At 46.9% G+C, this 15,322-nt stretch overlaps 1 protein-coding gene across 2 annotated transcripts in view; it reads left to right on the top strand.

Moving 5' to 3' along the window:
* The window catches only part of SPPL2B (signal peptide peptidase like 2B), a 119,109-nt gene that overhangs the window by 80,448 nt on the left and 23,339 nt on the right, over positions 1–15,322 (top strand). For both annotated transcript variants that reach the window (XM_029610794.1, XM_029610795.1), the window contains exons 11-13: positions 8,314–8,376; positions 9,516–9,615; positions 14,931–15,008. In XM_029610794.1, coding sequence (XP_029466654.1) covers positions 8,314–8,376; positions 9,516–9,615; positions 14,931–15,008 — 241 coding nt within the window. The remainder of the gene's footprint in view (positions 1–8,313; positions 8,377–9,515; positions 9,616–14,930; positions 15,009–15,322) is intronic.

Below are 15,322 nucleotides of genomic sequence, written 5' to 3'. Positions count from 1 at the left end.
ATGTTCACTTTGAATCCAGAGACCGCCCCATATCTTTCCAATTCTATGATTCCTGCTGGAAGGGATGCCTCTTGATTAGATAAGGTAAACATGATATCGTCTACATACAATGGTACCTAAAAATGCTCCCTCACCACTTGAATGCCAGTAACTGCCCTAGAGCACCTGATAGCTTCTGCCTAAGGTTCAACACTAATCACAAACAGTAAGGGGGACAGGGGACAGCCCTGCCTTGTACTTCTCCATGTGGAAAAAGTCCTAATATAGCCCCCATTAATTTTCAAACAAGCTTCAGGATTCCTATAGTGCTCTTTCACCCACTGCAGGAAATATCTTCCCAACTCCATCGTTTCCATAACCATAAATAAGAATGGCCAGTGAACCCTGTTGAATGTCTTCTCAGCATCGACAGCTAAAAGGACTGATGGCATTTTTTCCATCTTGGCCACATATATGGGATCCAGGATTTTACAAATGTTATCCGCTGTTGTTCTACCTGGCATGAAGCCAGCCTGATCCTCCTTAATGATTACTCCCCTTTACCATTGAGCCAAAATTTTGGCTAACAACTTGAAATTTATATTTGATTAGTGATATTGGTTGGTAGGAGCTACATAGTGCATGATCTTTTCCTGGTTTGGTTAAAATTATAATCCCAGTCACATTCTATTTCTTATAAAACAGAGTAGTAAACCCATCAATGCTGGGAGCTTTGCCCAACTTTTAAGTCTTTAATCGCCCTTCCTAACTTCCAAGGTGGATATAAGTTTCCCCATATCTAACTGTACCTGTTATCGCCTCCAGGTATGTACTAATATCCTCCCTAGATGCCTTAGCCTGCCCGGAGAATAGATCTTCATAAAATTCTTCAAATCTAAATTTTATATCAGAATTCTCCAATTATAAATGACCCTCTTTGTCTTTGATATGAATAATTTGGGATTGAGCTCTTTTACCCTTCAATCTGTTAGCCAATAATTTCCCAGCTTTATCTCCTAGGTTTGTTGACCTAGGTCTAAATGAAAGGCAATCCTATCAGCATCCAATAATTTTATTTTATGCCACACATTATCTAACTTTCCCACTGCTATTGAACCCAGCTTCTTTTTATGCGTCTGTTCTGAAACCTTCAGCTCCTGTAACAGTGCAAAGTTCTCCTTTGCTTTTTCTTTTTTATGATGAATCCCCAGACTAATCAAAAACCCACGGATCATCATCTTTAAGCATTCCCACAATGTGACGAGAGACATTCCCTCGGTATCATTGTTAATAATATATTCTATATTCTTCTGAAGTCTAATACTGTATCCTTTATCTTTGATTAGACAATCATTCGATTTCCAGAAATTTCATACCTGGTTCATGTCTTTAGCAACCACTTCCCACCAGATAGGTGCATGATCTGACCAAGTTATACATTCATTATCTGATCTAATAGTTCCAGGTACTAATTCTTTATCAGAAAAAAAAAATCAATCCTCAAATAAGAATTGTGGGCAAGAATAGAAAGAAGAATTTCTACTAGAAGGATGCATTAAATGCAAATATCTATTAAGTGCCAATTATCCATTAATGCCTTAAGTGATAATCTAACCTGTTTTGATACCCCAATACCACCAGAAGAACTATCCATAGAGGAAAGTTCCTTGTAAACCGATATGATGTTCCCACGAATACCGGTCTATAAAAGCTTTAAATAAATAAATAAATAAAGCCCAGAGATATTAAAATCCCCACCACCATCACTATGCTTCCCCCCTCAAAGTGCTCTAGTTGTTTAACCTCATCCAACACTAATCTCTGTGCTACATTTAGGCAATATACATTAACTAAAATAAACCTTCTATTAATATCCGCTTGCACTATAATAAACCTCCCCTCAACATCCCTATTAACCGCCAAAATCTGAATTAGTGTGGTGCTAGCAATGAAGATTCCCACCCACTATATTGATGTCCTGGAGAGTTAGAGGCAAAAAACTGATGTGAAAAGTAGTTGGAAGATAGGAGATGTGGGTCTCCTGTATAAATACAACAATTGCTTGTAGCTGTACCATTTCCCTATATAAAAGCTGACGGTTATAGGGAGAATTCAACCCTCTAACATTTAGTGAAACAAACTTAATAGGAATCATGGTCTCTCAATCGAATCAGCCTCAAGCCCCCACTTCTGAGTCTTATGAACCCATCTGTTCCATTTGATACCATCCCCCCAAAATTCTTCTCATCTAGAGTCCTATCGAGAATGATAGACTAGCATTCCCTAAGCACATACACAGATATCCCTTCCCCCACAGCCCAGGAAATGCTCTGATAAACCCCTAATCCATACTCCCTGTGTACTAACTCACAGTAGATTCCTACCCTTTGGAGGAATGAGTCACCCCACCACCTTCTCCTCCCCAAGCAGAACATATTACCACCTCTCCCCAGCCGAGGTAACGCAAAATGAACAATTAAATAAAGAAATCAGTGCACCCTTCCTTAGCTTGCTTCCCATCTCCAAGTTCAGGCAGAAAGGAGTCTTTGAACATCTTGGGATGACAATGATAGTTGCAATGAGGTATCTCCAAAATTTCTTTTCAGACATCTGCCTTCTTTACCAACTCTTTGCCATTTTGGTTATTCCGGCAGAGGCGCAGCATTGCTCTGCTTCCCTGAGGATGTAAGATATTCCTACAGCTCTCAAAATAGTATAAGCCTCTTCTGTTTTGATTTTAGATGTCCTCCACTGATGTAAAGGCCATGCCACCAGGATATAGCCATTTATAACAGTTATTCTCCCATCTTAAAATCATCATTAAATCTCTTCTCTGTTTCCAAGTTGCAGGAGAGAGATAATTATAAATGAAGATAGTATGGCCCTCCCATGTAATGTGACTCATTTTCTGCTCATCATGCATAATGTCCTCTTTGGAAAGGAAGCTATGTAAACAAGCTATTATGTCTCTAAGAGTGTTGAGGGGAGGGCCCCTAAGGCCATGTGCGTCCTTTCAGTGACCAACTTGGAGCTCCTGCTCGGCTCGCCAGGCATAGGTACTTGCATTGAGATCTGTGCCACATATTTTCTGCAACACCTGTGACGCATTAGAAAATTCTTCTGTTTCCGGGAGACCCTGAATCCTAAAATTAGAATGGCGCGAGCGATTCTCCTCCAGTTTGAGCTATCTCTGTATTCGTCTTATGCAGCTCGGAAACCTCTATAGATAAGGATTTCATATGTGCCACCTGCTCCTCAACCTGAGTCTCTGCATCCTCCACTCCCTTTCCCATATCAAGCATATCAGAATGGAAGTCCAAGACTTATCTCATGGACTTCTTCTTTCAGCGATTGAATATCTTGTTTAATTTCCATGAACGAATTATAAAAGTCTTGTTTAGTAAGTATATCATTATTAACAGCCACGCCTGCAGTATCACTTTCAACTAGGCCCACCTCTGACACCACTTCCACAGGTTCAGACAGATTGCTCAAGACCTCAAACCGGGATCCTCCCAAATTGAAAGAGAACAGCTTGAGTTCAATAGATTTTTTTTTCCTGGTCGCCATGATCTCCAATTTTAGAGCTCTCCGATCCATCAAAAAAAAAAATCAGAGTGCACGATTCGTTCACAGGGTTTTATTCAATAACTTGTGAGGGGGCATGAAGGAGCAAAGAACTCAGATCTCTATGTTGGTTGGGTTTCTGGACTGGTGCTTTTTAATATATTTATAAATGATCTGGAAAGGGGTACGACAAGTGAGGTGATCAAATTTACAGATGACACAAAATTATTCAGAGTAGTTAAATCATAGGTGGATTGTGATAAATTGCAGGAAGACCTTGTAAGACTGGAGGCCTGGGCTTCCAAATGGCAGATAAAATTTAATGTAGGCAAATGCAATGTGATGCATATAGGGAAAAATAACCATTGCTGTAGTTACATCTAAGAAAAGAAATCTAGGCATCATAGTGGATGAATTGTTGGCTCAGTTTGCTGTGGCGGTCAAAAAAAAAAAAAAAAGCAAACAATATTAGGACTTATTAGGAAGGGAATGGCAAATAAAATGGTGGATGTTCTAATGCCTCTGTAATGCTCCATGGTGAGACCGCACCTTGAATACTGTGTACAATTCTGGTCACCGCATCTCAAAAAAGATATAATTGCACAGGAGAAATTGCAGAGAAGGGCGACCAAAATGAGGGGCATAGAATGGGTGCCCCTTGAGGAAAGGCTAAAGAGGTTAGGGCTTTCAGCTTGGAGAAGAGATAACTCGTGGTGATATGAAAGAGGTCTACAAAATCATGAAAGGACTTAAACAGGTTAATGTAAATTGTTTATTTTGTCAGATAATATGACCAGGAGGCACCCCATGAAGTTAGCAAGTAGCTCTTTTTCACTCAACATGTAGTTAAGCTCTGTAATTCATTGCCAGAGGATGTGGTTACATCAATTAGTGTAACTGGATTTAAAAAAGGTTTGGAAAGGTTCCTAGAGGAGAAGTTCATAAACTGCTATTAATCAATAAGGAATAGTAGCTTGGGATCTATTTAATGTTTGGGTACTTGCCGGGTACTTGTGACTTGGATTGGCCACTGTCAGACAGGATACTTGGCTCGATAGACCCTTGGTCTGATCTAATATGGCATATCTTATGTTCTTATAAGGTCATCGGGATGGAATATTTTGGTATAAGAGTGAACAAGGTACTAGAAGTGAGCCTGAGAATAAGTATAATGGAGGGGAGTGGAGTTAGGCTGGATAAGAATATAAGAAATTCCCTTCTGGGTACAACTGAGGTCCAGCATCCTGTCTCCAACAGCGGCCAATCTGGGTCCCGGGTACCTGCAGATTAATAAGGCAGGTGTTGAAAAGAGTGCTAGCTGACCAAGAACATCATATGACTTAGAGATCATATGATGCTCAATAGCACATGCGTTGCAAGGAGACATGTATGTTTCACCTGACGGCAGAAGGAAAGTTTGGGTTTGCACTGTCGAATTTGTTTAGTGACCAGAATGAGACTGAGGTGAATGAATCAGGAGTTGGTGAAAAGGGGGCTGGATCTTCATGAAGAGCTGGCTCAGTTTTGTCTTGAGAGTCCTTCCCTGATTAAGAGAGGCTATTCAGAAGGTGTGGTGGCTACACTGTTAAGAGCCAGGAAAGTTTCAGCATCCCTAAAGGGTCTGGAGTGTGGTGTGAGAAACAGGATCTGTTGAGGAGAAGGGCGTCTTTAGTGGCTCTTTTTTACTTTTTTACAGCAGGATATAAAGAAGGGCCTGGCACTAAATTCACTTAAGGTGCAGGTGGCAGTTGTTACCTGCTATAGAGATTTCTGAAGGGAATCTAGCATATTCTGTCTCCCAGGAGGGATTTTGTTCCTTCTTGGGGCCTGAACGTAGTCCTTTGCAGAAACTATGTTAAAGATCTTTGAAATCATGTTTTTCTAGTGGCCATCTGTTCTGCCAGAATTTCAGAGTTGCCAGCCTTGTCATGGAGAGAACCTTTTTTAAGGTTATTCAGATGAGATGGTCTCTCTCTCCACATGGTTCATTCGTTCCTTCCTTCCTTCATATGGTAGTGTCTCAGTTTTACCCGAATCAGAGGGTTGTTCCTTTCCAGAAGTCTATGAACAGCTTCACCATCTGGATGTGCCCAGAGTTTTGTTCGGATATCTGAAGGTGATCAATAGTTTGAGGAAGTTGAACCAACTTTCAGTACTATTCGGTGGTCCCATAAAGGGAAACCTGGCATCCAAGACTTCAGTTGCGAGGTGGATTATTAAGTAGGCAGGCAGTAGGTCTGACATATATAGCCGAGGATTTGACATTGCCTAAGAGGTTTTCGGGTACATTCTGCCACGGCACAGATGACTTCCTGGGCCAACCTCCAGCTGGTTTATCCAGAGGAGATGTACAAAGCAGCTAGTTTGGCTTCCTTACATTCATTTGCAAAGCATTATTGTCTCAATGCTCAAGTCAGGAAAGAGGCTTTCCTTTCGGCTTTGGTGTATTTGAAGGCAGTAATGGCAGTTAAGGGTGCATGGGGTAAAAATTTAATTTTGTTTTTTTTTTTGGGGGGGGGAGGGGGTTCCCCCATGAATTTCATTTTGTTTCATGTTTATTTCGTTTTAAAAAAAACGAAAAATATATAAAGAAATGGGGGTCTCCCAAGGCCTCGCGGGCAGACCATCCATCCCTCCCACCTTGGAAACATTCCAGGATCCCACGTACCCGGTCCGGGGGAGATGCGCAGTTGAGGCCCAGGCTACAGTAAGCAGCTGCAGCCTCTGCCTAGGCCTTACGTCAAGGGCAAGGCCTGGACCCAGCCCCGGCCCCAATGCCAGGGCCTCGACCCAGGCATGACCCGGAGGCTGGGTCTGGATGCCAGGCACGGGAGTGCAGGTCCAGAGCCCAGGCCTCGGAGGTCCTCTTCTGACATCTTCACTCTTCAAGTCATGCTGTCTGCTTGGCATGCGTCAGAGTAAATTAACTCTGGTGCCTCCTTTCCAGCGGAAGGCGCCATTTAGGTACAGTATATGGCAGTTCAGTTTACTGTCCTACATCAAAACGGTGCTCTCTGCTGGGAAGGAGGCACCAGAGTTAATTTACTCTGCATCCTGATAAAATAGCGTGATTTGAAGGAGCGAAGAAGAAGACCTCAGAAGAGGACCTCCAAGGCCTAGGCCTGACCCTGGACCCAAGGACCCGGCCTCCAGACCAGGCTCTGGTGTGGGGACCCAGGCTCTGTCCTAGGCCGAGGCCCTTGCGTTGGGTCTGGGCCTCCAGGCTGAGGAGTAGACGTTGGGACCCGGTCTTCCAGACCAGGCTCTGGTGTGGGGACCCAGGCTCTGTCCTAGGCCGAGGCCCTTGCGTTGGGTCTGGGCCTCCAGGCTGAGGAGTAGACGTTGGGACCCGGCCTCCAGACCAGGCTCTGGTGTGGGGACCCAGGCTCTGTCCTAGGCCGAGGCCCTTGCGTTGGGTCTGGGCCTCCAGGCTGAGGAGTAGACGTTGGGACCCGGCCTCCAGACCAGGCTCTGGTGTGGGGACCCAGGCTCTGCCCTAGGCCGAGGCCCTTGCGTTGGGTCTGGGCCTCCAGGCTGAGGAGTAGACGTTGGGACCCGGTCTTCCAGACCAGGCTCTGGTGTGGGGACCCAGGCTCTGCCCTAGGCCGAGGCCCTTGCGTTGGGTCTGGGCCTCCAGGCTGAGGAGTAGACGTTGGGACCCGGCCTCCAGACCAGGCTCTGGTGTGGGGACCCAGGCTCTGTCCTAGGCCGAGGCCCTTGCGTTGGGTCTGGGCCTCCAGGCTGAGGAGTAGACATTGGGACCCGGCCTCCAGACCAGGCTCTGGTGTGGGGACCCAGGCTCTGTCCTAGGCCGAGGCCCTTGCGTTGGGTCTGGGCCTCCAGGCTGAGGAGTAGACGTTGGGACCCGGTCTTCCAGACCGGGCCTTGGTGCAAGTCTGGGCCTAGATCGAGGTCCTGATTTCTAGCCTGGGACTGGTTGTAGTGTTTATCCCAGATGAAGGTTAATGGGGGTCGGGACATTTCCTGACCCCGGTGAAAACTTTCAGGCCTGGGCCTTTACTCAGGTCTTAGCTGAGGCCCCAGAATTGGACCTGGGCTTTGGCTGAGATCACGGCATCTAGCTCAGGCCTAGGCCACAGCCCCTGCTTTGGGTCCGGGCCTATTCCCTAGGCCCGATGGGTGATTTATTTATTTTTTTTTTTTTAGATTTTTCAAAATTAAATGAGATTCCGATGAAATTTCATCTGAATTTAAATTTTCATTTTAAAAACGACCTGAAACAAAATGGGGAAATTTTGTATCGGATGATAAATGTGTGTGTGAGTGTGTTGTGGTTTTTCTCTCTCTCCCCCCACCTCCCTCCCCCCTGTGCGCATTTATAACTTTGAAACAGCTGTACCAAGCTCCACCAAACTTTGTGGGGGGGGGGGGGGGCACATCAAATCTGGCCGCTATTTAAAGTTGATGAGTGATTTGGGAAGGTACTGGAGGCGGGGGGGGACGGGCAAAGATGGCAGTGTTCCCATTAGAAATGCATGGGGGGGCAAAAGAGAGTCTGTCTGGAACATCTGCCTTTCTTATGTGCCATCTCGATGCAGTTCACCCCAAAAGGTATAAGTGAAAGAAACTCCTTAGTTGCACTAAGGCCGTCTCTGTTGCCGGCGCTTGGCATGCTTATTACCCCCGCTCGCAGTATAGATGAACAAGAGCTGGTAGCGATCTTGGTTATACTCTGAATTTTTGGGATTGGCCTTCCTGTGCCCGTTTGGTTTTAGAGCTGTGCTTTTTTTTTTTTTCCCTCCGTAGAGTGGGGAGAGTATAATGGTGAGGGTAGCAGCGGGCCCCTTGGACTCCTCCACGCGGGAAAAGGTAAGGATGGCAATTCTGCTGTGCCCTTGCAATGCTGAGACGTGAAAACCCCCAGGGTCAGGTGGGGGCAGAGATAGCGTTGCTTTCCTGTCGCCATAATCTCTGTCTGTGCGGACAGAGGCTTCTGAGCAGCAGTGACAGGCGTTACTGCTCTGAGAGGAGAAGCTGCCGGCGATAGGCATGGAGGGTGAGGAAGGAAAGGAGAGAGCTGATGGCAAGATGTACGCCGGTGGCTGGAGGGAGAGAAGGAAACTAGAGGGAGAATGGGGAGAGAGAAGGCAGTGACTGGGGGGGGGTGGGAAGGGGAGGTGAAGGGGTCAGCAGCAGCTTCTAGGGTGTGTGAGGGTCAGTAGAAGAAATGGGAAGGAGGAGAGACTGTGGAAGACGGGGGATGACAGAATTTTGGGAAAATAGAAGAGGTGAAGGAGGGAATGCCAGAAAAAAAGGAGTCTGCAAGAGTGAGGGCAAGAAAAAAACGCGAGGAGCCGACAGAAAGGAGAAGCAGGTTCTAGGGAGGGGGGGGGGGGAGTGCCCTGAGAAGGAAAGAAGCAGGAAATGGGGTGGGGAGGAAGGAAATGTAAAGGAAAACAAAAGAAAATGGACTTGGAGAAAGGAAAGAGAACAAACCAGTTCAAACTCCTGCAACCAAGGTTAGAAAACAGGGGGGGGGGGGGGAGGGGCAGTGGCAATTCTCCTAAGCAATTACCTGGGTAAAACCAGGGGCTGAAAATTGCCCTCCCGTTCTGTAGCTGTGACATGGCACGGACGCTTTTACATGTGCCACAAAGGGACAGAGCAGCGGGGGAGGGTGCAAAGCCCATGGGGATAGAAGTACCTGCGGCAATGGTTGCTCCTGCACTTTCAAAGGGAAACGAGGCTGGGAATTTCCCTTTGAAAATGTGCTTGCAGGCCCCACATAAATTTTAAATATTGCCCCTTAAATATTTCCTCCTCCTCCTATGGGCTTCCACTGGGACTGCACTGCCGTGAACGTTCACACGCAGCTACATGTGTTAGACTCAGTGGCGTGGCAGGGAGTGATCAAACACTGCCTCGGTGGCTTTACCGCCGCGGCACAGCCCGAGTGCCTGAGCTCTTTCCTGGTGCACTGCCCCACCTGATGTGCTTTTCTCTTGCAGCTTCCGATGGTGTTGAAAGTGCCGCGGTTAAACTCCTCCCCGTTGGCCCTCTGTGACAGACCCTTCTCTCTCCTCGGCTTTGGGGACATTCTGGTTCCAGGTATTCTCGCTGTGGGCTGCATAGTATTGCAGAGATTGTTCTGAAAGTAGCTGATCCAGTGACCACCTCATTCTGAAAAACTGGTGGCCAAATAATTTGTTTGTAGTTGGCCACTGGATTTTCATCACACTTTGGAGGGTGAGGGGGTGTGGGGGGGTGATCCCTGCAGCCTGACTCTGGAGCTGTAGACTACCTACATAAGCAAACAGCCACAACTTAGGGCTAGGAGCTTCCCAGATCTTCACCTCCTGCCTCATACCTACCCAGGAAGTTTAGCAACACCTGCCCCTATAGTGCAGAAAGCAAGGGTAAGAGTCTGACATGGAAATAAGCCCATTTATTAGCTATTCGTTAGGGAACTGGGCATTTGGATGCCAGATGAGGGCACATGGTTAGTGGGTTTCATTCTGCAAGGTCATATGGTCCATTTCCAGCTGCCATTTTTCTGGACAAAGTCCACAGGTAACTTTGACCCACAGACCGTACACCAAAGAGAAGATCTGTGCAAACGTTTCACACTGAAACTTTTGTCCCCATGGTCACTTGCATCTGCACTTTGTGTGGGGATTTTATTTCATGGGAAATGATGCATTTAGGTTTGAAAATGCAATCCACAGATGTTGTATTCCTCCCCCAACCTAAGCACGCCCCCATGAGCACCTTTTCTAAATGCAGGTAAAAGTGCGCCCATTGTGGAATCCTGCATGGACTTCTAGCCCCATTGAGAGAGGTCAGTTTTTCAGATGATGGATTTATGCATGGAAATGACTGTGAAAATTGCCCTGTTAGTGCTAATGCTCTTCATTACCCAAATTGCTCTGAATTGAATAGAACACTGTAGGCTGTGGTGCCATAAAGATGTGGCTTCTGAGTATAGTCTGTCTTGGATCTCGTGTCTCCTGGTGAGCCCTGGACATGTGCTGTGTCAATTAGTGAATACAACCTGCTGTACATTCTTCCCCTCTTACAAAACTCTGAAAGAACTGCAGTTTGGTTACTTGTGATCACCTAACTTTGCAACAGTGCTGCAGGATGGAATCCGTTGGGCCCTAGGCCACGATTCAGGAGTTTATTGACCTTGAATGTAGTGCACCAGAGGCAAACTTTAAAGGGGAGCGTGCCTTGGTGGGTTTCTACCCCTTGGATCCGCAGTCCAGAGAGCAGTTCTGTTTCCCAAAGGTGAATGCTTTGGTGTGTTCTGTCACTAAGCAAACCACCAACCTTACGAAAGAAGGAGCAGCTGTTAAGAATGCTCAGGATTGGAGGACTAAGGCTTTCCTTAAGCAAGCCTTTGAGGCAGTGGCGATGAATTTGCAAATTGTTTCGTTTTGCCCTGGTAGCTCGAGCTACCTTTTCTTTCTCAAGACTCTGGCACATAGTTTTGGATAATGGATCTATGGTAGAACTGAGGGCTGCCTTTTTAGCTAATGCGGGCTGAGACTTGGTTTGCATAGCAGTCAGAGGAGTTGCTTCTATTATAGTGGCTAGTTGGCAGCTGTGGCTGTGCAATTAGTTGACAGACACTATTTCTAAGTCCAGTCTCACCAAACTGCCCTTCAAGGGTTTGCTTTTGTTTGGCAGTGAGTTGGAAAAGATGGCAAATAGATGGGGGAGCCCAGGGCCCTTGCTTGCCAGAAGATAAGCCAGTTTCTCGGAATTTTCGTACAAGTGGCCACACTCGAGACTACTGGCCATTTAGTCCTTTATCGGAGAACGTCTTCCCAGAGATCCCGTCCCTTTGGTAGGTCTCCGTCCTTTTCCTCCAACAGGTCTCGGAAGGATGTGGGCTCCAGAAGTGGAGCCCCTTGATCTTCTCAATGAAGATTTGGAGGCTCACCTGTTGTTGTAAGAGATAGGTGGGTGCCTATTTTGCTTTTATCACAGGTGGGTCCTGATTACATTGTATCAATGGGTCCTCAGTGGTTTGGGATGGCTGTGCTCTAGAATTTCTTTGCATTCCTCTGAATGCCTTTATGATATCTCCATGCAATTCCCCTCAGATGAGGGTAGCAGTGGAAACAACATTGCAAAGGCTGTTGAACCTGAAAGCCATGATCCCTGTTCTCGAATCTCAGCAAAATATGGGCTGCTATTCCATTTATTTTGGCGTACTCAAGAAAGAGGGGTGCCTTTGGCCCATTCTGGATCTCAAGGGAGTCATTTGTCATTTGTGGGTCACTCATTTCTGAACGGAAATGGTGCACTTAGTCATAATGTCAGTACACTTAGGAGAATTCCTTTCGTTTCTGGATCTGACGGAGGCATATCTGCATATCCCCATTCACTGGGAACATCAATGGTTCCAATGGCTTGCCATTCTGGATCACCATTACCAGTTTCAGGCCTTGCCTTTTGGGCTGGCCACTGTGCCCAGGACCTTCTCCAAGGTCATGCTGGTGGTAGCGGCGGTCTTGCACAAAGACGGCATTCTGGTTCACCCGTATCTGGACGACTGGTTGATTCGAGGTGTGGAAGAGTTTCCGGGCTTCTCGCAAAGTAGTCTCATTGCTACAAGAGCTAGGCTAGGTGTAAATGTGGCCAAGAGCAGTTTGCAGCCATCTGAGACTCTGGAGTATCTCTACATTCACTTCGATATGAAGCAGGGCACAGTATTTCTGCTGGAGAATCAAATCCAAAGATTGATAGCTAGAGTCCAGACCCTGACAAATGCTATTCGCCCAACAGTGTGGTCTTAACTAAAGGTCCTGGGATTGATGGCTGCCACATTGGAAGTAGCTCCCTGGGCAAGGACACATATGCGACCTCTTCATCGCACGTTGCTTTCCTGATGGAACCCACAGTTGCAGGACTACGCGGTGAGGCTTCTACTATTGGAGATGAGGACTCTGTTGCAGGCGGATCATCTCAGGAAAGGAGTTTCCCTGAAACTCCAGATTAGTTGGTGCTCATGACAGATGCGAGCCTTCTGGATTGGGGGGCTCACTGTCAGTTGATGATGCAAGGTTTCTGGAATGCCAGGGAGCGGCAGTGGAGCATCAACCAATTGAAAGCGTGGGTGATTTGGCTAGTGTTCTTGCAGTTCACTGAATGTCTAGAGACTTGGGCGATCCGGATAATGTCAGACAATGCGACAAAGGTGGCCTACATCAAGCATCAGGGAGGAACCAAGAGTCAGGTATCGGAGGAGATGGGTGCGCTCATGGTAGTATGGGCAGAGCAACATCTTCTAGGCATATCCGCCTCTCACATTGCTGGAAAGTACAATATCAGAGCCAACTTCCTCAGTAGGAGAAACTTGAATCCAGGAGAATGGGAACTGGCGGAAGAAGCCTTTCAGTTCCTTGTGGAATATTGGGGCCACCCATACCTAGACTTGTTGGTGATCTCCCACAATGTGAAAGTTCCATGGCTCTTCAGTTGCAGACAGGATCTGAAAGCACTGGGTATTGACACTATAGTTCAGGAGTGACCGCAGAGTGGCCTGCTGTATGCATTCTTGCCCTGGCCTCTGATAGGCAGGATCGTCCAGAAGATTGCAGGTCAAACCACTACCCTTTTGATGGCTCCAAATTGGGCCTGGAGGCTTTGGTACACCAATCTGCAGAGACTACTGATGGGCAGTCCCCTCAGGCTACCGCCTCAGAAAGATCTCTGGATCTGTTTTGTCTTACGGTTTGGCCATTGAAAAGGTTTGGTTGTTGAAAAGTGATTATTCGCCTGCTGTGATTTCCATGCTGCTTCGGGCCAGGAAATTTTCTACATCTCTGGCTTATGTGAGAGTTTAGAGAATTTTCGAGGCCTGGTGTACGGAGTGAGGTTCCATTGATTTTTGAATTTTTACAGGGACGATTGCATAAAGATTTGGCTCTTAATACCTTGAAGATTCAAGTGGTAGCTCTCGCTTATTATAGGAGGCGAGTCAATAGTGGACCTTTGTCTTCCCATCCCAATGGGTCTCCGTTGTTGAAGGGAGTTAAGCATCTTAATCATCCTTTGCGGCTTTCGGTGCCTTTATGGGACCTTAATCTGGTCCTGGCATTTTTGGCGGGTCCAATCTTTCGGCTGCTGCATGATTTTTCCTTGCAGCTGCTTGGCTTCAAGACAATTTTTCTGGTGACATTCTGTTTGGCACGTCGGGTTTCTGAACTGCAGGCCCTTTCTGCGTATGTGTCTGGGCGTGGTACCGCTTTGGACTGTGCCTTACTTTTTACCAAAAGTGGTTTTGGAGTTTCATTTAAATCAGTCCATTTCCCTGCCCACCTTGGACAGAGATGGAAATGAGTATAATTGTTTTGCATTACTTGGTGGTTACTAATCTCTCCAGAAGGTCTGATTGCCTGTTTGTGCTCCATGGTGGCGATAAACAGGGGACAACGGCAATGCAGGTAACTATAGACCGTTGTGTTATGGAAGTCATCGGCTGCCTGTGTGGCTTCTGAGATTCCTTTGCGAAACAGATTAGACCGCTTGTCACTTGTCGAGATTTGCCGAGCAGCAACATGGTCATCCTTGCATACCTTTTCCAAGCATTACTGCTTGTTACACTCAGCAGTCCACAGATCGTCACGCTTACCAGCAACCCTGATCCCTCAAAAGACGCTTCAGATACCGGGGTAGACGCCAACTTTGGGCTGCCCTTAAGTGTGCGCACGCCGAACCTCTGGCAACTTAAAGAGCCCGCAGCGGGAACTTCCCAGCGGCCTGCAACTCTACCTCCTGCTTGGATCTTCACCTCAGCAGCAAAGGCCCACACCTAAGATCTGCTGACCCAGGCACCTGAGGGCTCAACCTAAGGGGGACGTCGACTGGTAGAAGGTAGCACCCTGTTGGGGAGGGACTGTATATTCATGACGTCTGCCTCTTACTCCATCTGCTGGCAGAGGTGCATAACCCACTGGTGGGGATTGGCCTGCCCTCATCAGAGGAAAGGAAATTATCAGGCAAGTAGTAATTCTCCTTTTAGAAGGTAGCACCCTGACCTTTTGCTTTCTGCAGGCCCTGGCCACAGGATGGGGTACTTGGATCAGTGCTGCTTGCAAACAAAAATTCTGAGGGGGGGGGGGGGGGTCGCGCACCTCTTGTGAGCAAACTAGACTCTGCTCTAGGACACCAAGCTCCCATTGGGTGGGAGGGTATGAGAGCACAGGGGAAGAAGAAACACTGGAAGAAAATCTCGAAATAATATCTCTTAATCTGTCCCTGAGTCTTGAGCGGAGGCTCAGTAATTGACTACTTTGCAAGCTGCAAATTCTTCTCAGCTTGAACAAAAATGTACAAGACACGAACCTTGTGCTGGAAGCACATTATCCTCCAACATTGCTGGAGGACTCACTCATTTTCTTTCTCTTTCCCAGGTCTGCTGGTTGCATACTGTCACAGATTTGATATTCAGATGCAGTCGTCCAGGATCTACTTTGTAGCGTGTACTATAGGTATGTGAGAAGCAATCTCTAATACTTTGCTGTAAGTGAGGGTAACACTCCTTAGGTGCTAAACTGAGCACCATAGGTGTGAGGGTAGCCCTCTCTAGCACTGTACTCTGTGCTGTAGGTTTGGGGTAGCCCCTTTAGTGCTGTACTGTGCTCCATAGGGGTGGAGGTAGCCCTTTCTAATGCTGTACTCTTGCGCCATAGGGGTGAGAGTAACACCTTCTAGCACTACACCATAGGAGTCGGAATAACCCTTTCTAGTGCAATATTCTCTTGCGTGCTGAGTTCTTTCCATATAGTGTGTGCCATGCCTTTCT

This window comes from Rhinatrema bivittatum, chromosome 8, assembly GCF_901001135.1.
Source record: "Rhinatrema bivittatum chromosome 8, aRhiBiv1.1, whole genome shotgun sequence".
NCBI classification, from domain to species: domain Eukaryota; kingdom Metazoa; phylum Chordata; class Amphibia; order Gymnophiona; family Rhinatrematidae; genus Rhinatrema; species Rhinatrema bivittatum.
Note: the sequence above shows the minus strand (reverse complement) of the source record. Positions and strands in the feature narration are given on the sequence as shown.